The sequence below is a fragment of the Pollicipes pollicipes genome, unplaced genomic scaffold (assembly GCF_011947565.3).
Source record: "Pollicipes pollicipes isolate AB1234 unplaced genomic scaffold, Ppol_2.1 Scaffold_6138;HRSCAF=7277_pilon_pilon_pilon, whole genome shotgun sequence".
NCBI classification, from domain to species: domain Eukaryota; kingdom Metazoa; phylum Arthropoda; class Thecostraca; order Pollicipedomorpha; family Pollicipedidae; genus Pollicipes; species Pollicipes pollicipes.
In genome coordinates this window covers 15264865-15287887 of record NW_023596818.1, presented here as the reverse complement: position 1 = coordinate 15287887, position 23023 = coordinate 15264865, and the positions used below count along the sequence as shown (strand labels likewise).

Below are 23023 nucleotides of genomic sequence, written 5' to 3'. Positions count from 1 at the left end.
TGATACAATTGAATGGACGCATTTCAGCCTTGAAGGACTCTAAATTATGTGTTATCCTTTTTACTTTGATTTGATCCTTTGACTGATGATCATAATTAAGCACTATAGTTACCCTTAAACCCGTGCGTAATCATCAAACAAAATGATAGGCACAACAGGTCAACGTTGCCTGCATTCGTACATAGTGGCGTACCATAGGATACGCTTTTGGGGTCATGAAATGAATCACTCCCAACCATCCCTCAGATATGTGATATGCCAGTTACTTCTGTGACACCCGAGGGAGCGCCCACCACAGTACCCCAGAGATCGCCCACCACCGTTGAGGCTGATGGGCGCCCCATGGGGCCGAAGGCTCTCGTGCTTTTTGGAAGGGGAGGGTAAAGTGCCCGAAGGGCCTCCGAAGAACATAATTTCCGTACTGTTTGGCGGACAGTATCATCAAGCTGCAAAGCGCCCAGACAGCTCTGGCCAACCAAACCTGCATTAACTCAAAAACAGCCTTGCACAAACCTAAATATTCCAAGCTAGAAACACCTACTTAACCAGTAACCCTAAGGTCTGAGATAAAGGTAAGCTAAGCTTAAACACCCTCGGCTACTCATGGTATGATTTAAAAAATGGGGCTCGTTGAGTGCAAAAATTGCACGGTATTTGGTGAATTTTTCGTCTTAACATTCATCACCAGGCGCTTTCTGTAACTGCTAGGCGAGCCCTGTCGATATATATATATATATATATATATATATATATATATATATAGTATAAAGTAGGTCCAAAATTGTCAGCGTGATGTTTCCTGTGACGGTTTTCATCAGCAGATGAATCTCGAAACTTTATGGTATGCTAATATTTGTGACGTGACTGCTAGACTTCGATATCCAGGGACAACAGCATAGCTAACATGCGTTCCATATTGAGTGTTGTCGTGTAACATCACGGCATTGGTTGACTTTGGGGGCAATTTCAACGGAGCGGTTTTGTCCAGGACCGAAGGCACTGTCCCGTCCAATGCGCCGTTTGCTTTCCCGCATTAAGCAGCCTTCAAAAGTTGCAAAACCAAAGCCTGGCTATTTCTTATAAGAAAAGGGTTTTGAGCGTGATCTACCCCGCTGTGAGGCGGCCGCTTGCGTCAAGTTGACGAGGCTCTAGGAGGGCATGCTCTGCGGTGGAACGCCAAGGCCACCAGTTTTAAAGTAAACATGGTCATTCTGGTAGAAACTTTTCCACGAACCGAGGCTGCGCCGAGACCGATAGTAAATCACAAATCTACACCAGACATTTCAAGCCAACTTTCCCGCGGGACGTCAGAGAGCAGAACAAATCGTGGCGAGTGCTGCGGCACGTTGAGATTTCGCAACAACATTCCGCTGTCGACCTGGAAATTTGCTGATGGGATAGTGGGCCAGGGCTCATCTACAAGCACTGTTAGCGCAGACACTGTCCAGAGACCGATCCAAGCAAAGGGTTTGTTCTAAATATGAAAAAGAACACAAAATGGGTAGTTCGTGAACTTTGGTTTACGTCGCTGGGCAAGACCTGTACGTAGTTTTGCCACCATTACAGTGTTAATATTTCTAAGTTTCTGCAATGAATGATTAAGTGTCATGTCTTAGTCATTTCCGGTTTGCACTGCTTTAGTCGGCTGCAATGTATACGGTCTCGTATTGTATTATTTCGGCAAATTTTTATCGTCATCTTAGAAGCACTTTCTTTCAAACTACAGCGACAAATTATGCTGAAGCGAGCACTGCCCCCGTGCTTAAAGTTTAAGAGAGCACTGCTCCCTCAAAGTTTGACAAGAGGACGTCGCTTACCGCGTTGCGCGAAGGCGACGCAGTTGACGTGGGTAGCTTCGCAGCCAACGACACAACGCTGACTCATGTTGCAACAATATGAAATGGATCTCAGTTAGCATATGTTACTTGTTTACCTCTTATTGGTCGCTCGGACATATTGCTTGTGCTTCACTGTCGCGCGCATCTTGAACATCCAATGTATAATATATAATACTATTCATTGGCAGTATTTACTTGTGACTCACGGGAAGGCTTCACCGCGGTAATAGCCGGCACATTTGGCGTCGGTGTAGCAACGACGCTTATCACATGACATTTATTCGCATCTCACTAAAATACAGGATGCCATAATCAGTTCATCAGATTCTGGAATATCCCTTTTGGATGAGCTCACTGCGTGTGGCGGTATAGAATTTCATACGGGTGGGTAAAAAAAGATACGCCATCTGGGGCGCGGAGCGTTGTAAGGATGACAGAGCATTTAGTCTACGTAAGTTGTTGAGTGTATTTGCGAGGAATATGGATTAGGCAGAAGAAATCGCCTCATTCCTCGCAGAAAAGCTAGGAGAATGAATACACGCATCGCATCTACGCATCTACGCATCTACAAAGGCATGTGGCCGAAATATGAACACATCTGTTTCTCTATTCTCCCGGTTTTCTACAAGGAATAAGGCTATTACCACTGTTTTATCAGTATTCAATCTAGCTATAGCAGGAAATCCTCATTGTGTTCTGAATTCCAGCTGCAATTTTTAGAAACATACGGAAAAACTTGATGCGACTGACCAGCTTTTTTACTTGGCGATTAGTTACAAAACGGAAATGAAACTAATAGGCCTGGTATGAATGTTTTCCCCTCGGGAAGGAAAACTGTCACTGCTTTTCCGAAAAAAAACTATCGCAGGTTTTCGAAAAAAACTATTTTGAGTTTTCGGAACAGTACATATGGCTTGAACACGAATAAAGGACACGAACGAAGAATGAAGAAGAATTGTCTGGAAACCAGCATTAGTGTATTTTGGAAGAGACCATCTGCCACCAAAGCCATCTACCGCTAAACATCACTCTGAGCTGATACAAAGCTTTCAAAGTGACAGTTGCAGTCTGAAACGGTTTCTACAAATTCTGCCTATATTTCTGCCTCCGAGTAAATGTTTGCGCGTGAATTGATAAAACATGTCCACCCTCGGTCAAACCTGTTTTCCCAGATAACAAAATCACTGAAGCGAAATTATATGCCTCACATGTGAGCCGAAGCGAGAAGGACATTCTAGCATTCGGTAGCACCTGTGCTTCAATGTTGTTTGTGTTGTTCTACCACGGGACGAAATGCTGCGCCAATTCACACGCAAACAGTTATTCAAGCAAAAATGCAACTGGGAATTGCAGAGACTATTTCTGGCTGTAGCTGTTGCTGTGGAAGCTTTGCAACCACTCAGAGCAGAGATTATGGTGATAAATGGCATTTATGGTGGAATGGTGCATTTAATGCATTCGGCAGATCCGAAAAGCTATGATGTTGATGACGACGATGGCCGTAAGTGCGGCTGTCTTCTTCGTCTCGACAGAATAACTCCTTAGTTTTTTCTCATGACCTTCCTTTTCAAGGCAGTGACACAAATATGGTGGGAAGAACGACTATAATTTCCCCCATGTTCCGTCACACAACAGCATATAGTGAAAAGCATACCACACTTGGGCAGCATAATCTTCCATCACCTTGGTCACCGTGGAATTTCTGTCCAAGGACTTCGGTCTCGGGCAGGGCACTTGATGTGAGAGGGAGATATTTGTTTAGCCCAGGAACGTGTATCGTATTGGAGACAGAGATATGAAGCGAGCGTGAATCTATCTCGTGGATCGTCACAAGGGTTGAGTCCATCGTGTGCGCCACGTTCACGGTGATTTGTGCAACCGTCTTGCTGTGCCTTCAGCTAAAGAAATGCGGATAGACAGGGCGACATACCCACGCTGGGAAACCCGTGATGTGGAGGATTTGAGGATATGACAAAATGAGAATGTGCTTAATGCTTAAAAAGTGTGACATTCCGTCCCTATTCTTTCGCAACCTTTTTTTACCAGTCGTTTAAATTTTACCCTGCAGTGAACATATAGCGTTTGTAAAGTGGACTTGTCTTATAAGTGGAACAAAGCTACCTTTAAACATACCAGCACTTGGGGTGACATTCTGCAATAAGGCATCTCCTGGGAATAAAGCGTAGGGAGAAAGCCAGCTGCGTAAGATATTAGCAAACCAGCAATGTTTGCGTTAAGGAGGATCGAATTCGCACCATCGGCCAGTGTCAAATCAGGATCGGAAGACATTTCTGTAATAAGAGTATTCAGTTCGTTCCAGACAACAATTTAATTACAGTACTTTTTACTAGGCACAATTCCTGCAGTGCACATGTCAATGTCCAGAAAATGATATCGAACGACGTCCATTCATCCATCATGAAAAGTTTGCATTTTCGACAGGCAGCGTACGAAACATTGCGTTTGCCTGCATTCTTATAACCCCAAAAACGTTAAGTTCTGGTAGTCTCGAGCTTAATAAAATCAATCAAACTATCTCCACCGAAAGGACGCATACTCTCTGCGTATGCAAGTTAAACGTAGAGGTCGTGTAACCATCGCTACGTGTGTGGCTCAATTTTTATTTTGGATCTCGCTACCCCAGCGGGGGCCCCGCGCAGCTAGCCCGTGCAAGCCACATGTGTTCCGAAACGGCCTGAGGTCAGCAAGCAATCTTGTAAACCATTAACCACCGCACAGCTCCTTCGCCACCCAGCTAGGATCTGTGTACTAGTGCGCTGTGTTTATCATGTGAGAAGAGTGAAGCAAAATTACATTGTGTATTTGTTTGATGGAATTTTAAAAAGATGTTGCCTAGCGGCACGATTGATAGGACAGTGTATAGATGTGACATAGGTGGGCTGATGGCTCGATTTCCATGTTTTGTCACTTCATTATGTGGTCGTGAAAGCATAAATCTTTACAAAGATGCATTTCTAAATGTTTGTGGCTATCGTTTATGGGGATGGGCTTGCCTCCAAACAGAAGCTTAGGCGTGTTTGGTGCGGTTCTGTTCGTGAACGTTTGCTGTATCTTTTTGTCCGTATTAAATGTGATGGCCCCTCCCTAACATAGCCAAAAGTTTCGTTTAAAGAATCTTGCTGCAGTGATCTTTGCATGGTATCTATGTTGTGTAGGGTTTGAGTCACGCTTATTGAAGTTCTGTGAGAGGTACATTTGCTGTATGGGTGTGGCTGTGATGGGGTCGACATCCGCTCTGTCGTTCAGTGAGCAAGTTGTTAGTGTTTGAGCGAAGATAGATGCGTTTGAATACCATGCCTTCCAAATAATTTGGACATGCATGGCAAAAACTGATGCGCCGGTAGTTTGTTCGGTCAGAACGTGATCGCTTGTTTTTGAATATCTGTCAAGCATTTGAGTTTACCACAAAGTTGGAAGTTCGATATATGCCTAACGGCGAAGACCTGTTGAATAATTTACTAAATGGCTTAACGATAACAATGACAGTTTGTCCGTCCCGGTGGCTCAGTTGGTTAGAGCGCCTGCCTTCCGATGCACCCACCCGTGGCGGGGTGGGTTCGAGTCGCTTTAGGACGCTCGCTATTTGCCCTTGACAGGTATGGCCTGCGGTCGGTGGCAGCGGTCGCGCTAAAGGTCAGTTGACGTCAGAGGGCAGGACGGACCGTGCCGAGCATTGCGGCGCGTAAAGCTTTCGCCACTAAATTCTGCCGTTGCCTGGAATTGCGCGATCGGATGGTGGGGTCGGGGCTCGCACAACAAGCACTGCTTAGCGTGAGCTCTGATCCCGGAAATCCATCCATTCAAAGGGTTCTGATCAAATCTTAAAAAACAGGAAGTTTGAAATTTTGCAGGTAAGCTGTATAAATATTCAGCCTTATGCGGGGCCCAGATGCCAATGCTGAAGTGTAAGCACTTCATAGTCGTTCGCTGTTCCCAAATGACTTGAACCAAGGTGCTGGAGCTGTTTAGCATTTTCCATCTTTTCTTCATGTCCTAATGCAGGGGTGGTACCCATGTTGAAAAGATGACGTTTGCATTTTCTGTTCAATGAAAGTGATTCTACCGAACGTTTGTGGAGAGATGTTCATATAGATGGAATGATTGTTCAGACCAGCGTTCCCATCAGATCCTCAACTGGTGTCATGGCATTCGTGCTATCGGCACATTTGATCACGCAACGTTTCGACCCGTAACTCCATGTCTGTTTTGGAATGTTCTTAGCGCTTAGCATATCATCTAAGCTGGCAACGTCCAAAGTCACGGCATCCAGACTTTATAACATCCAGTAATTACAGTGTCCGATTGATAAGCTTAAATTGGCATTGTCCTGCAACTTTTGAACGTCATGAGCGACGGATCTTATAAGCTTAAAATGTCATAATTTTGAATGTTGCTGGCTTGGGTGTTGTGATTCTCCTCTGTCCAGGAAGATTAGACAATTTTTGAATGTTGTGAGCGCTGGGTGCAGCGATTTTGAACGTATTGACTAATGGGCGTTATGAGCTCTGGATGTTCTAACACGCATCCGTTACGTGTATTTGAGGCTTTTTAGGTGCGCCGCGAAAAATACTGCCGGCGTGCTTCTAAGTTTTGCAGGGAGTGACCGATGTGACTCATGGCTGTGCAATGGCCACATTTCGTAGCACGTTATCCGCATTTTACGTCCATTTTTACGGAAACAATACCTTAATAAAGTTTACTCTTGCTTGGTACCCAATTTGCTCCATTCATCGCATATGGATAAGACATTACTAATAGCCGTATTGCCCCTAGAATAATCAGGAGAATGGAGAGATGGATATATTGATAATTCGGCTGCATGCCTTTATGAAAACGAATATCAGTAATCAGTTCCACCAGACGTTATGAGCTCTGGATGTTTTGAAACGCATTCGCTACGTGCATTCGCATTACTGATACACACTATTGGTATTTGTTTCGATAAGAGATAAATTGTGGCCGAAATATCGATCCATCTGTCCCTCCATTTTCCCGGTAATTCTATCAGAAATAATGCTATAAGTACCCTGTTGTTATGAATATATTCATGCACAACGTTTCTTGCAAATGCAGTTGGCAACTTTTGCATTGCTTTATTATCTGACTGTCCAATTTGTAATTGTATTTTTAATTGATTCAAAATTATACAGGTATACTCAGGTAAGCATTGGTACATAGGTAAGCTTACGTGCATACGTTTTGATATAAATCGCATGCTTTTTTTTGTTTTTTTATGCTTCTCGCTACTATGCTGATAGCTTATTCTTGGCGCAATCGACATTAATCTCAAAATTGCAAGATATCGTTTGAGTGAAATCAGCTCCCGTAATATTTAAAAGGATATGATTCGGAATTTCATATGGCGTGTTGATTGAAACACTGGTGAGCTTGCCCAAAACTTTTCAAGAAATTATTTGTCCGACCTTACAGAGGCCGAATGGGCCACCACTTGTTTTTTTCATTACAATAACTCTGGGCCATGCAAAGCAAAAACTCAATTTTCAAGTATTCCACTACAGCCCTCCAGTCTACGTTGGGTAAAAAAAAAACGCCTGGCCATCTTAAACGGCATCCTGTCATCATGCCTTAATGTTCCAGAAGTGACCCAAAATAGCGCTGAAAATGTACCCATTTTTTGTTAACGCATCTGTGTCACGTTCACAATGTTTCATGGTTAATGCGGTCTGGCCATGTACCCTAGAACACGCGCAATGGGATCATGGTGACTTAATCAGAACCACATATATTCCAAGGTCATGTCAAAAGGACGTCAAAAGAATGACCTGTAGTAGCTTGGATCCTCATCATCGCTATTTTCTAAAGACGTTTCGTAGCCAATCGGACGTGGGCTCAGGCGACACACCCAACATCCTTTCAGTCACATTTATTGACCGTGTCGCCCATAAACATCAATTCCAAAAACGTCATGCTAGGCTTGTCGGTCTCTTCAACGACTGCATGCGGCAACAAAACAAAACGTCGCTTTCCTATCAAGCGTGTTCATTTGGGGGAGGTTTGGTTCACACTGATAAACGAAACTCATCACCGCGTAACTCGATGATAGACTTGAGAAAACCTAAAGTATCAAACATCGTTGACAGCACATAAATGGTATTTGCGTCTAACCTTACTTGAGAAAATACAACGCGCTGGGAGTTGAGCCTGTCCAATTCGTGGGTACCCACGGATGTGACACGACCCACGTTCTCGGCTGTGAAATAAATCCCCTACATTCATCATTACGCTGCATCGTGAGCAGGATAACGCTCCCATCAACACCTTCAGACACCGCGCAATCGGTGAACGACCGGCCACGTAGCTCTCTCGCGCGGGTGCAGCTGTCACGCAGACCAGAGCTCGACATCATTTGACACCCAGCACACTCATTTCCATAACATGGGCTCAAACAGTAGAACAAGCAAGCACACGGCGGCAGTAACGAAGGATACCTCATGACCATCCAAAATCCGATTACCAGTTCCGCATTTCTTTCAAAAATAACGATTTCTTGCATCGTTCAATTTACGCTTCTCATGATGCCTCGTGCAAAGGCTGCTCGCCGTGTGCTTCAACCGAAATGTTAAATCACATCGATCATCTTGTTGACTACGGCTGGAAATAGAGGCTAAACATCGGAAGCTGTAGCCATATGCAGTTGACGTGTATGCATTATCAATTATATGAATGCTGCAGAGGTATTGGACAGATTTTCACGCTATCCCCTGCGCAGGTTTTGCTCTCCCTCCCCCTCCCTCCCCCCCCCCCCCCCCACACCCCGGTGGCTTTTTGCTTGTTCCCGTGGCAAATACTTCCAGCGAGCATTGGAATATTTTTCTTTATGAAAGCGTTGCGTCAGGATCTTAACGCAAAAGATTCATCACATGTGGCACCCGGCTTCTACTTCCTCAGTGATTTTTACGGGTTAAAATGACTAGAGGGTGCCAAAATAAATGAAATCATGATCCTATAATCAATTACCCTTCCAGGAGCAGACTTGTGCATGGTGACATAATATTGATTGGTGGACAACAGCGGGTGGCAAGTATTTCAGCAGCTTCGATAACTTTATTCAGAAAAGCATAATTCAAACGTCTCCCAATCGACAGATGCAAGATTTGACAGTTTTGTCCCAGCAACTTCCTTATACTTTTAAGCTTTCTCGGCACAAATGGGGCCTTACGCGGCACTGGCGACTGCAGCCTGTGTTCACCCGATTCTGTATTTTAAGGGGCTGGCGAAGAAAAAGTGCCAGCTGATCCTCATTCTCTTAAGGCTGTCGCATCCACGGTCAACTGCAATGTATGGCGTATGTTCTAGGACAATCGTAAAATTTCTATGCTCGGACAAGTCTGTACCGAAAACATGGCAATCCAACTATGGATTTTCCTGCAAGTATTTGTGAAAAATAGCTAAAAACTACTTCGACAGGTCAGCGTCTTGATAATCACACCCAAGTGTACGGCGTCACAGTAGTTTCAATCCTCTGTTCAAGTAGCTTCTGTTCAAATAGAAAAGGTCGTCAAAGAGGCGAAGGTCGTCAAATCAGCCAGCTTAGACTGGGGACTTTGAGAACAAAGCAAAGTCTCGCCCAAGCGCCTCAAAACACCTTCTGTTTTGCCTGGAGGATACCACAATCTACCAGTGTGTCAGTGATCATCGAGGGCTCTGAATATTTGGTACTGGCATGGTACCAACAACGCGGCTGCCACAGCGGCGTGCACTGTCCACCATTTATCCCGTGTCGTCCAGTGTTCCCTCAGGGAACCGCTCACAGTAACTCAACGAAGACGACAAACAGGGCGGGAAGACTGACTGATATTGTGCGAAGTTCCATGGCCACGTCGGCCTGCGCATACCTACACAGTGCAACAATTTTTTCCGCTTGGCGAAGTCGCTTCGGCTCACGAACCAAAGCCATCCGCCGCTCTAAACAACCTTTCAACGCCGGTGTCTCCGCGAAGCCACCATCAGCTGTGTCAACGTAGGGACGCGTTATTTGCAGAGGATCTTCTTAATCACCGACGGGTTGCCCTTCTTCTTCTTGCTGCCGCTGACCTTCGTGCTGTTCTCTCGTTCCATCTTCTCCTTCCGCTTTTTAGTGTCGTTGTGGCGACCCACCAACCAGAACGTCTCCATCTTCGGTTTGTTCTGCGAATGAGTTCGTTGATCACCCAGCAGCCCCAATGACAAGAACAAGCCGCTGATGCAATAGCAGACATATGAACAGGTGCCTACTTAGATGACGCTTGCATGGCACGTTCTCCTGATGCAATAGCAGACATATGAACAGGTGCCTACTTAAATGACGCTTGCATGGCACGTTCTCCTGATGCCCAGGCGCCGGAAGCCACACAGTCCAACGTATTTGCGTGTAACACGTTTCGGACAACTTGGCTGTTCTTTGGTAGCTCGGTGAAGCGATCTAGACCAGGCCCAACGTAAGAAGCACGTACTCGACCCTGCAGCCTCACCTGTGCATTTCACCGGGGGGACGCCAAATCCTGACAGAATGGGCAGAATGAGCAGAATGGGCAGAATGGGTAGGGGGCCTGGTACCTACCCTGTGCACGTCCACCTCTCCACGTGGCACCACGATGAAGCCTCCCTGCGTGGGCTCCAACATGCTGCGGGTCGCGCTTGAGATGTGGATCTTGAACGCTGAAACGCAGGCGTGCTGGTGAGCCCCGTGGTTGCCAGCCGCGTAGTCGCTGCTGCAGGACTCAGATATGCGACGTGGAATCAATTAAGTCATTTGGATCGCGTTAGGCGCACGCTTGGGGTAAATTCCTATGGCCGGTAAGCGAGGTGACATCGATGGCGTCGCTTGGATCGCGTCAGGCTTACACTTGGAGTAAAGTCATATGGCCGGTAAGCGAGGTGGCATCGATGACGTCATTTGGATCGCGTCAGGTGCGCGCTTGGGGTAAGAAGAGACAATGCCCGGGGCGAACGACGCTTGAATCGCGCCCGAAACAGGCAGAACTGATCCATTATGTACCCCTTCCACTTCGCTAACTGCCAAGTGGGGGTCAGCTGCAAGGTTCAAGTACAGTGTCCATCACTCGCTGCACAAACTTGTGCACTCAGACTCCCACGGTGTCCGGTCATGCCTTACTATCGCTGATGCCACCATCTACCCAGCCGGCAGTGCGATGACTCACGTTGGCCTGTGTACTCCAGACGTGAGGCGGTTGACACGGTGTCGCCAAACAGGCAGTAGCGCGGCATCTTAGTGCCGACCACACCAGCCACCACCGGGCCCGTATGGATTCCGATCCTGACGGCAGACCCTGACGTCATGACAGCACTCGACCCTTAGTGCCGACCACACCAGCCACCACCGGGCCCGTATGGACTCCGATCCTGATGACAGACCCTGACGTCATGACAACACCCGACCCTTAGTGCCGACCACACCAGCCACCACCCGGCCCGTATGGACTCCGATCCTGATGGCAGACCCTGACGTCATGACAGCACCCGAAGCCCGTCTGATTCGTCACATAAAATGAAAGCAATGTTTAGGCTCTTAGCAGCGAGTTCCAGGAAGAGAAATGCCAACGTTTGCTTCAGCGCACGGTGGAGAGTTAAGATAATGATTTGAAAAGTGCAATAGCCAACAGTCTCACGGTACATTGGAATGGAAGGAAAACGGGGCTTGAGTTGTCACGCATTGCTTTTATCTTTTTCACTAAACCATGAGACGTTCGGTTATTGCTCTCTTCACAATCAAAACTTCAATAAGTCGTTATGGGAATGAATAGTGTCCATAAAGCAGAGGTGACTAGTCCGTATGAATGCGTGACGGACGTACCGCTGCTGTAAGTTAATAGCCATTGCAAGGCGTTGCGCTATCAACTAGCAAAACGTTGCACTTTCAACGTTTCTCTGACCTCTGATGTACTGACCTTTTGTCTGCCTAGCAAACTTTTCACTGCCTGCCTTTGCGCCTAATTTCTCGAAGAAAGCGGTCCAGACTGCCGATAAGAAAACCTGAACTATCCTTTACAACTGGGTTACTATACCACCAGTAACTGGTCATCATATTAGAGCTGTCTCGAAGCAGAGGACATGCCTGATCTTGAGCTTCTCCCCGGGCATGTGCGGGATGACGAAGTTCTCTGTGCCCGTCAGCAGGTCCAGGGCCATGTGGGCCACCTCCGCCGCGTGATTCGTGTCTGCAGCACATGATCGATATTACAGTGTGATTTGCGTCTAACATGACACCTGCAGTCTTCTGAACAATGGCCAAGTTGGGCATGGGTGACGCCGGAGTTCAGTGCCTTTTGCCCGTTTACACAAAGGAGATGCGCGCACCAGGATATGGTCGCGCCATCCTATGAAAGCTTTGGTCGCATATCGATCATACATATCAACACGGGATGTGAAATTCAGGCCACTGACTGTGGTGGCATATGAGGTATGTGTCCGAATCGCCGACACAACGGGTGCATTAACCCAGATTTACACGTTGCCGCACATTGCCTGTAAACATTTCTACTGCGAAAATGCTGAAAAGCAAGACATTCATCTGCCTAGCGCGTCTTTGACTGGTGCCCAATTCATCACTTTTGCCTGGTTTTTGCCTTTTGCTATGGTTAGACCTTAGGCTTGCAAAATCTAACCATAACGTTACCCTGTAGGGCACAATCATGCTGCGGTATGGGGATAAGCTGGGTGTCCGGACAAAAGCGCGTTTCTGGGTTTACCCACCGGGCCGTCTCATGTGCAGTCCACTGGCGACCATGTACGCGTCGCCGACGGTGTCGATTTTATACACGTCATAACAGTCAATCTGTGAGTCGTACATCTTGTAGATGACGTTGAGCAGCGAGATCACCTGGCAACAGCGTGGTTCATTAATACTCAACACGTCACATCGCACTCAACACATCACTTGCAGACCGAAGTATAATTTGACCACGTGACTTGATATGACGTCACTCGAATTCAAGAAACCACACCTAAAATAAACAGTTGGTTGACCTTCTGATGCATTTGCTCTCTGTACTCTTCACGGTTCCGAAATTGCATGATGTACGGCAAAATGTATTTTGTGCGTAGCGCCATGACTTGGTATTATTACATCATTGACGAGCTACAAGCCAGCGTGAACGACATCCTTTAAAACCAAATCCTTGGGATATCGATCGCTGCTTCGTTCATCATAAAATGATGATTGCGAATACTGAAATGTGGGCTAAGAAGGCTCGCATTGGGTCGTGTGTGAGAAAATATAGCAGTGCCTACAGCTATGTTGTAACTTTGACTATGACGACAACTTGATTCGTCATGTATTTTTTTTAGATGCTTAATGGGATGAACAAAATTTTTGCCTCCAGCCCCCATCCCCACCCCCACCCACCTCTCCAAAAAACGACCCACTATGGCAGCCTGGAAGAGCATTGCGTTCACGAACGATACAAAGACTGCAATTCGTCTTAACAAAGAGTCCTACATTATAGTCCACAAGTCGCCACTTTTTACATCTAGCGACTGGCACAAGGTCAGAGGAAACAAGAGGCACCTGCAGCGGTGTGCTCTCAGCGGCGAGCTCGTAGAAGCCGATGATGTCGCTGAAGTACACCGTCACCGACTCGTGCACCTCCGTCGACACCTGGGTGAAGGGGTGGGGGCGATCAGCGCTCACGGCTACGGCGCCGACGCGGCCTTCAAGCTGCTATACTTGGTGCCGGTTTAGAGCGCAGAATAGCACCGATTTTCGCGAGAGCACGGCGCGGTGACATGCGTTTTGTAATGCGCATCTTGATGTATCACTCGGCATTGCGAAGAGGACTCTATGAAGCCCGATACATTCCAGCGAACCTGAACGACACTCTTGGCAGACTGCTGCTGTCACAGAGTTCCGAGGGTGCCTATGTATGGATGAATTCTTCGTATTGATTACATGCCTTTCAAATTATTAATAGTTTTTTTCTGTAGAACCATTAACTTTTTTCAGTGCTGCACGCATCAGTCGCCAAATACGACCGTTTGGATAGACAAAATACATTTTCTAAAAGTTACTTAGATTTTCTCAAAGCCTGACAAACGTAACATTGTACTGCTGACCTGGACGGTTCCAAATCCGCTCTGGGATGCATCGGGCACAAAAGGGATTATGGGGATGGCAGAGGTTGACTTCATTAGCAGAGGCGACTGGACCTTCTCACGCACACTCATAGCTATCCTGTCATCATCATCAAACGGGACGAGGATCGTCTATCAGAAGAAAAGCCAAATTATGTAAAATGAGGCGACAAAGATGGTCCACTATCAAGCTGTGTCGTTTAAATGATCTCCTTGACGCTCGGATCCCAATCAACAGATTCTGATCAATGTATATCAGCAGTGGCGAGGGTAAGTTCTACATGATCACCTGCTTCCTCTGCCTGAGCTGCTGAGCCACCGTCGGCGGCAACATTTGGTACAGCAGTTTGTCGGACCTCTTCTTCTCGTTGCTTAGCTCATGCGTCTTTTCCAGGAGTGTTTCCGAGAACGCCTGTGGAAAGAGCATGTGATTGCGGCTCGTAAACAGTGTTCCAATTTAATGAGTTTGGCCTCGGCCTGAACATAGATCCGCATTACTCACAGTCCACATCATACCAAATGCGAATATTTGCCACCTGGGTTTTCATGATAATGAAGATAAAATGAATAGTTGCTTGCCGATCACCATCACAAACATCCGAATAGCATGGTTAGGTGTTGAGTGAAAGCAGAACCTCACAGCTCGTGTGGCATCACTATGACCATCACGTGTTTTTGACGTGTTGACGTGCCTGTAGCGTCCTGGTGACCATGCGGACCAGGAGAATGATGATGGGGGAGATGAGCAGCACGATGACCAGCAGCGCCAGGCCCACCACCACCTCCGAGTTCAGCGCCCGCACGCCCTCCCGAATTGTGTTCTCCACCTCGTGCCTGGGGCAGAGTTGAGTTCAGTCACACTTGATCATGTCAAGCAGGTCGGAGGATGTTTTATGGCTCAGTGCTGTCAAATATAACGCATTCAAAGTCAATGAAAGATTGTCTGGGCGCCCTAAAAATGAATACGCCCTTAAACGCGTTTTACATGTTTAAGGGAAACTATTTTAAGTTCATTTTTGGCCACGGACCTTAGAAAACGATGACCAAAGTGTGACTTACGAAAAGGTGGCCAAGCGTGCTCAAACATTTAAACACATATCATTCCAAGCATATCAATTTCAAATCAACTTCCAATGCTTCATTATCATTTGCCTCCCTTTTGGCGTCTAGCCATATTGATTATCGGTGACCTTTTTATAACAATGGCTCATGTGTATTTATTCGCTGCATTTCTTGAAGTATCATGCTTGAAGAATCGGTAATTTGATGCAGCAGGTATACATTAACGATGACAGAGACAATAGCAAAGTCCGTTCCCATGTAGCGATCTGAAGAGCCCATCTAGGTTTCCTGTACGTAATTTCAGCACAGCTCGAGGTAGTTTTGACTGTTGCTGACCTTTCCTATGGCTGCGGCTGTGGAGCTGGTTAGGAGGCTTGCCATAGCAAGCTTACGCGGTGTTGCTCAGACATGTTGCGGTTAATATGAAATTCACAGCATACTTTCGCAGATAAGATAACTCTTTTCTTAGATGACGCTTGTCGGTGATACAAAGTGCGACGCATTGGACTGGCGTGGGAATAACAACAATAGACACATGTGACGCAAGTTGATGTCGCAGTTTGGATTTATTTTATGAAAATAGTAAAACTGCGGATTAAGATGACTTGTTTTCATACTTTTCATGTAATCAAAGATTTGCAACGTAGTTGTTTGGATTTATTAACTGCTCTTGTTTTTTCTTTGTAAAAAAGGATATCGGTATTCGGAAGTGTTGAAATGTGTGACGATGCCAAATGTCGTCCGCGGTCAAGGAAAACGTTTCCGGAAAACTGCGGCAGGAAACGACGAACATTGTGAAATTTCCTTGCATCAAAGCCGATGTATTGCGTTTTGCGATGCAATGAAATACATAATTATCATGTTTGTGAAAACTGGACTTGTTTTTTTCTTTCTGGTGCTGACCTTTGGATAGTGAACATGTGAAATATATCGCGATTACTCATTTGACGTAACTAGTGTAAGGCTTTGCTAATTAAGTTCTGGGATACCTGGGTGAAGCTGTTAGTGACTCTGCACAAATATAGGCTCCGACAACCACCCAGGAATTAAGTATTCAGAACAACGTCTTACCGGATCTCGTACTGGATCGTCTTCAGGGCGTCGAGGTACCCTAGCATGGCATAAAAGTACTCCGTAGCTTTCTCAAAGTCGGGGGTCAATCTTCTCTCGCAGCAAAATTTCGTGACGTCGTCGGGTGATGTTGGAGTACCAGGGGTACATACTCTGCAGCTGCACGTACCTGGGAAAGGGCAAACGACGCGATGCAGTACTGCCAGCGGGGAGGGGAGTTATCAGAAAGGGCGTGGATCTGCACTTACATTGCAATTCGAAAGCGTTGCGAGTGCAACTATTCGCTCATCGCATGTAATAAACCATTTAGTTCTGAATGCATACGCCTCCCTATGGATAAATGTGGGCAAATGGAAAACAAGTTTATATAAACTGAAATCGGAAAGGTGCAAATTTGTGCCGGGAATGATAACCGAAGAGACAGTTTTGTTCACACCGATTTCTGGTAGAACATGAACACGTTAGTATAGGACTTAATTTAAATACATAGACTTCATTTACCGTCAGGGAATCGTAAGCTCGTCACGAAGCGACCAGACGATTTCAGCATTCTGGCCGCCGAAAACATAGCCGTGTTCCACTCATGCTACCAAAGATCAGTCAACGACTAGAAAGCAATAATTCTTCTCAGGATCGCTCACCTATCTTCTCAGTTAGGTGACGTGACACGATGTAAAGATAATTTGGAAGGCATAACGATGTCCCCAGACACGATCCAAGCACGTTTTTGGGGGTCATTCATCCGTGGTTTAGGGGCAATTGGCCAGTTGTCATGCATGAAACCTTACTCCGGTGCGGCGAAAACTAGCGATCGCGCACTGCTTGAAGCGACATACCGATCTTTGATCCAGTATGCGAAGTTCTGACTGCTGTTGAGGAAGTCCTGTCCAAGCGCGTCGTTAGTAACAAACTCGATGTAGCTGCTCTGGTCCAGGTCGCCCCTGCCGAAGTACTGCTCGCCGAACACCATGCTGATGCCCAGATGCTCGATGGCACGGATCATGTTCTTGTAGGCGAGGAGCGGACGCCACACGCCGCTGGCGTCTTTCTCCTTGATCTCCCGAGTGAGCTGGCAGCAGCACACGCAAGTCACCCTCAGTCAAGGAGGCGTCAGGCGCTGAGTCATGATGGGAGCAAACACCAAGTCACCTACAGTGTGTGCAATATTAGGTGCTGAGAGCACCGCGTCCACACGGATGACACAAAAAAAGGCGTCAGCACAGGGAATGAATGGCCTGGGGTTCCCAACCTTAGCCGTCAACATTCGGTGCTTCTAACGGTCGACGTTTGCACTGACTGATTTTGTGCTCGCTGGCAACATCCTTCGTCAGGCACCAGGTGTAAACGCTCGCACTGATATATGTGGTGGGGAAGGTATCATGTCAATACCGTTCTGAGAGGACGTGATGCTATCTAACTGGTCATGAAATCGTCCGTTAGATTGTGAAAACTGGAAGTCAAGCTTAACGCGACGAGAAGTTTAATTCGACCTGCACACGAAATCTCCGGATTCGGAAGATACTAACGGGTACAAAACAGGCCTCCCCTCTCCCGATTTTTTTAACTCGCCTGATCCAGAAAGATATAATTGGCCCTGTTGTAGAACGCTATTCCGGCATCGATGGAGGGCGTGTCGAATTTCCTGATCTTGTCCCTGAAGTCGTCCAAGCGAATCCGGAACAGGAACTTGTTGAGGAATAGTTTGTCGTCGATCCGGAACTCCGGCCATTGCAAGTTGTCGATCAGCTGGTTGGTGTACTGGAAGTGCTCGGAGAGGTTCCGCCGGATCACGGAGCCGTTGGTGAAGAGGAAGAAGGCGATCTCGGCGCGCTCAGACTGCAGGGCTTCCGTGACGTTGCCCAGGTCGGTACTGATTTGCACCTGAAAATACGTATCTACTGCATCGTTTGACGTAGCGATCCATGCCTATTTAGTTTTGATGATGTCATTAAATGTTTTAATATGCAATTGATTTCATCTTCATTAATGCTTCCTTGGCGATTGCGATTATCGATCCATCGACTCAAGCCGCCAAGTATGAGCACTTAACAATCGATCCTCGGTGCACATCAGTTGCATGACTTCTAATTAGGTTAGGTTTGGTCTTAGCGCTATGTAATGCGAATACAGCATACCTTCCTCCTTACAAGGTGGTAAACAGCGTCTTAAGCCGCGACTGCTTACCTGTTCGATGGTCTTCTGCATGTCTGCCTGAGACTCCAGCACAGTGACCATGTTCACCACGTTCTGTATGATGAGCGCCATGATGGGGATGAAAGGCAGCAGCAGCATCTGGATCAGGTGGAGCTGCTTCCCCCGTCCTGTGGTGGGGTCCATGCCGCAGCAGCCCGTCTTAACCTGCCATAAAATTGAGTTGTTCAGCAAGCTCTTTGCAAGCAAGCCCAGCGAGCAGCGAGAACATAGGGCTGTCCAGACAGCTGTCGGGGAACTGGACTGACTCTGAGATCGGCAGCTCCTTTCGAAGATACAACGAACAAACGGTTGACTCTGACCCTCTTCACCCGTCTGCCATCAGCGTGGAGCTCACTGGCTACGGTCGGCTTTGTGTTTATTTTCTTCTTTTTTGGGGGGGAGGGGAACAAATGCTATACCCATAATACTTTCTTCTACACTTTTAACATCTGACCCAGTCGTTTGTTAGACACCTACGGCGGTTCGATGCCGTTGTCAGCTGTTAGCATGGAGCTTACCTGTTCCTTCCGCCCCCTGTCTGCCCGAGTACGGCTGGCGCAAGGGCGCATAGCAACATGGCAGTCTCTTTTACCAGCACCGAATCAGTGGATGTCAGCATCTTTCTCTAGCACAGGCTGTCTGTCTAATTGGGGGCCACCAGCTGGGACGAGTGTGGACCCAGGTGCGCACCTCGACCATCTTGGTGGAGTCCTCGCTGTCGATGGAGATGCCGGAGAGGCGGCGCGGGTTGGGCGGCAACTTCATCTCAAGCGCCTCACTCTCGGCCCGCTCCGACGTCTCCTTGGCCCCCTGTGACGATGTTGGCGGTGAGTGAGCTTAGAGACGTGAGTACAGTGCAATAGAAGAATGCGGCTGCCCTGCCCGTTTCGTAATTTCTTAAGAACTGGGTATTACCAAAGCAGTTCGCTATTTTGTTCACCTGAGCGGGCAGAAGATTCTGACCAAACGTAGCCTAGGACCTCAGAAAATTCCGAACACACGCAATGCTATCATTTCTGCGCTTTGATTTCAGCCTACTATATGGACTAAAACGCTATTGTAATTGGCTTCCTGGGCTCGATCCGTTCAAGGCAACTGAAAACAATGGTTCGTTAGGACGTGATTGTATATATCACTGCAACATAATCAAACTTAGAACTCGCACATCCCCTATACACCACCAAAATACAGCCTCTCCATATCATACACATGGGAACAATAGCAAGGTGTTCAGGTCACAACGCAGGTCGAGAACGGGCCCAGATATTCGTCATTCCGGCCACACAAGACCAACGAGGACGGACAATGGCACAAGCAAAACTGCGGGTCGGTGTGTGCGGTAGGTCACTCGTGCGCGGTGACAGACCATAAAGCTGCTCGAATTTGGTATTTAAGGGGTTCATTAGAAATATCAGCAGCCAAAGCAGCTACGTTTGTGTACCAACTGCATGGTGTCGGCGCACGCATCATCTGCGAATCGGCGACATATTTCAACCCCATCTAGTCCATAACGCCTCCAGATGTTGGTGTTGCTATTGTTGTCGTTGATGTTAATATCTTACTACATTTTTCGAGAAAATACCCAAGTGTAGACATTGACAATGGGCATGGCATGTTAAAAGAAAGTAGGCGGGTGGACGGGCTACTGATGGTGGCTTTACGACACATTCAGCATTTAACGCTCTATGCCACGTTTGCCTCTCACTCTGGGCGGACACCGCGGAGGGTCAAACCCTGTACCTCTAGTTTTCCAGATGCACAGCCCAACCACTGCGTCACCGAAACCCAACGAACTCATGAATCGCACAACAGTGGGCAATCACATCATAGGGTGTGGAGGTGTGCAAAAGCAAGACAGGTGGAGCTGCCTGAAAATATATTAATATCGCACCCCATGCAGTCTCAGGAGCGAGTGAATGTGATCACGCCTCAGTCGTGAGACACCTAGATAGTTATGGGCTAACTGCTGTTTCCTTATTTTTAAATCCATTCTGAGCAGTTTACATGAGTGGCTGTGGTTTCAAAGCACTTGCGAGGCAGGGCTTGTTTGGGTGTACACTCCATCCAGCACCCAAGTTTTGCCGGTCCAGTTCACCGCACAGTTTAGCACCCGGAGCTGTTGTCAGACGGGCTTCAGGACTGCGATTGGGTCTGCGTGCCGTGTAGCGCCGTGACCCGGCCACCTCGAGCATGGTCGGCCCTCTTCGGACTTTTGTCAGCTGGTCTTTCCATGTCGGTCTTGTCAAGCACTGTGTCCGTTAAGGGATTCGTAACCACGCCGCTGGTTTTTAGTCCAGCGCATTCCCTTCTCACCAGTGTCTCCCAACTTCTACATCCATTTTCCCCTCAGGATGCATCGAATTATGACCCCCGCGTCCGACAGCGAATCTCAGCTGGCACAAGCCACAAATATTCTTATCTCTTACTGTGAAAGCGACCATGTAAGCGGCTGATAAGCCAACAAGGGCATTGTTTTACACAACGATTACGTGCTGGCAACACAAGTCGAATCACACAATAGACATGTCGATATCGCACTCGCATCTGAACACACCAAGTCAGACGAAACACTGCCACTATTTGCATTGTGGCAAAAATGTACCATAATAGCGTATTTTTCGGCTTAGTGCTTGTGGCTAAACACTGTCAAGCCCCACGCCCCCCCCCCCCCCCACCCCCCCCCCCTACTCGTTTGACACTGTCTCAAAACTTATCTTTCTTGACCCTGATCTGATTTGACCGAACTGCGATGCCCGTTCCCAAGATGCCTGTAATTCAGCCGGGAGACCCTCTCCCTTCCCTACGGTTAGAACGCCTGTTCTGCACCACGGAGGTGGCCAGCAGACCACTTCTCATATTTTAGCTTGGTTGCTTGCATAAAGCTCTTGCTGTTCAGCAGACAGAAAATGTCGCCAAATGCCCACAGTACGGTCGTGACCGAACGAACAAGGAGACTTAAAGGAGGCAAAATCCAGGCTTGCCATGTGACAATAGCCATCATGGAAAAAGATTGCTCATTTAGCCAGCAGTATTTGGCAAGAAGCATGTAATAGGCAAACGACCTGCATTAGCATATCTTTTGGAAACACGGTTTGTTGCGCAATCCCTCTCAATTTTTGTATTCGATGCAGCCTGGTTAAAAGCTCATGTATGCACTATGCACGAAGTCACCCAATGAACAAAAATAGCGGTTCGCCGTCCTATTTCTTCGAAGCTCATTCCTGATTGGCCAGCGGCACAATACTCAACTGACTGACACATTGTAATCGGGCCTTGAGACCAGATGCAGACGTGGGGCCGAAAATCCCTCACAAAACTTAACTAGCCAAAGAATGAGAGAAGTTTGCATTGAAGCCATTTAAACTGAGATCAGCCGCATCATACGCCAGTCTATATATTTCATGAAGCGACGTCACGCCGCCATCACATGGTGTCGGATGTGCGAGCACGATCATAATTGTTCCTTTCCCTTCGCGATTTCCTCAGCAAGTCCTTGGATGACAGCTCCCTGCCATTTCTCAATATTCTTTTACCAAGTTTCCAGCATGCTTTACTGGTAGATTTGTTTTACTCTCTGTCCCCCACTCCCCGAACCCGAGTCCACAAGAAAGGCTTCGATTATTTCGGCTATGAGTAGAGTTGTTGACATTTGACAGCATAGCTGTAAGAACAGGGAAAAGAGGGTCAAGCTTTCCCCCTTTTTGGGAACGTTTGACATGAACACGGTAATGTTGCATGAAATGAAGCACCTTTAAAGTCAATATTGCCCGTCCCCCCTTAGTTTCCACGACATTTCTACTCCTCTGGCTGACGACGCACAAGTCACCACTGTTGGGGGCGCCCCTTACGAGGTATACCACGATGCGAAAGACCACACTCAACACGTTCGGCACACTTTCATTTTGCATTGATCCTCTGCTCCTTGACACTGTCTGTTTTATCCACTAAATCCATTGGCATTCGCGATTTACTTCAGCAAGTCTTTTCTCATTTTTTCAATTAGCAAGATCATGGAATAACTGGTCGCACCTGTACTCGGTTAAAAGTTCAGTTATACAATTATAAAGCAGGTCTCCAGTGCCTGCCGCGCATGGATGAAACATGTGGGGATAATCGGGGTTTCTTTGATATTCGCGGCCCATTGTCTTGTGCGGCATCGATGGAGTTCACAAAAAAATATTCAAGGCGAGCGGTATACAAATATATCAAAAGGGTCATCCGTGTACGTCTACAAGTGTGTTGGTGCTCACCGAGCTTCATCTGAGCAAGCTTCATCGCAGCGTACCGGGCTACAGTCATGGCATGCCCCCATTCAGCCAACGTCCAGTACTACATTGCTTCATGATCCTTCGTCTGTCACAACGAAAGCTGAAACCGAACGTCCTCCTCAAATATCAAAAGTGGTCATCTCGAGATTACACCCAGCATCCGTCACCATCAGCGGGCGGTCCTCCAGCCGGCGCCCATCGCTCCGTCACCCCAGCCTTCGCTCAGACTCCACCTACCTCCTTGTCGTCGCCATCTTTGCTCTTCTTCTTGTTAGGCATGGCGCCGGGACGGAGCCGGCGGCGGCGACGCCGGGGTCCTTCACAGCCTTCTCCGACACTGCCCCTGCCGGCGTCTGGCCGGCGCCGCGCCGACCACCCCTTCGGAGCGCGGGAGACGCCCCCCCCCCCCTCCCCCCCCCCATCTCACTGACCGCATCTTATTACCCCGCCTCAATTCCGTCTCATCAGCAAATCGACCGG

The 23023-nt window shown here is 47.4% G+C and overlaps 2 protein-coding genes across 2 annotated transcripts; both read right to left on the bottom strand.

Moving 5' to 3' along the window:
- Positions 1-8638: 8638 nt before the first annotated feature.
- LOC119105835 (atrial natriuretic peptide receptor 1) lies at positions 8639-16160 on the bottom strand. Its single transcript, XM_037229382.1, has 9 exons — positions 16083-16160; positions 14642-14783; positions 14239-14361; positions 13387-13476; positions 12573-12699; positions 11935-12037; positions 11021-11136; positions 10420-10517; positions 8639-10007 (listed from the first exon to the last, which is right to left on the bottom strand). The coding sequence occupies exons 1-9, from the start codon at positions 16127-16129 to the stop codon at positions 9852-9854; spliced, it is 1002 nt and encodes a 333-aa protein (XP_037085277.1). The 5' UTR covers positions 16130-16160; the 3' UTR covers positions 8639-9851.
- On the bottom strand, positions 16155-22880 carry LOC119105353 (uncharacterized). Its single transcript, XM_037228822.1, has 6 exons — positions 22781-22880; positions 18966-19085; positions 18267-18440; positions 17652-17963; positions 16919-17151; positions 16155-16251 (listed from the first exon to the last, which is right to left on the bottom strand). Exons 1-6 carry the CDS (start codon positions 22820-22822, stop codon positions 16155-16157), a joined length of 978 nt encoding a protein of 325 aa, XP_037084717.1. The 5' UTR covers positions 22823-22880.
- Between the last annotated feature and the right edge of the window lie 143 nt (positions 22881-23023).

Coding starts and splice junctions, on each gene's coding strand:
- LOC119105835 (XM_037229382.1), bottom strand. CDS start 16,129: ATGCTAGGGTACCTCGACGCCCTGAAGACGATCCAGTACGAGATCCG. Junction 12,038..12,572: donor ACTGCACATGAGACGGCCCG/GTGGGTAAACCC, acceptor CATGTGCTGCAG/ACACGAATCACGCGGCGGAG. Junction 11,137..11,934: donor GGGGAGAAGCTCAAGATCAG/GCATGTCCTCTG, acceptor GTCTGCCGTCAG/GATCGGAATCCATACGGGCC.
- LOC119105353 (XM_037228822.1), bottom strand. CDS start 22,822: ATGCCTAACAAGAAGAAGAGCAAAGATGGCGACGACAAGGAG. Junction 17,152..17,651: donor ATTATATCTTTCTGGATCAG/GCGAGTTAAAAA, acceptor TGCTGCTGCCAG/CTCACTCGGGAGATCAAGGA. Junction 16,252..16,918: donor GCATACTGGATCAAAGATCG/GTATGTCGCTTC, acceptor GCCCTTTCCCAG/GTACGTGCAGCTGCAGAGTA.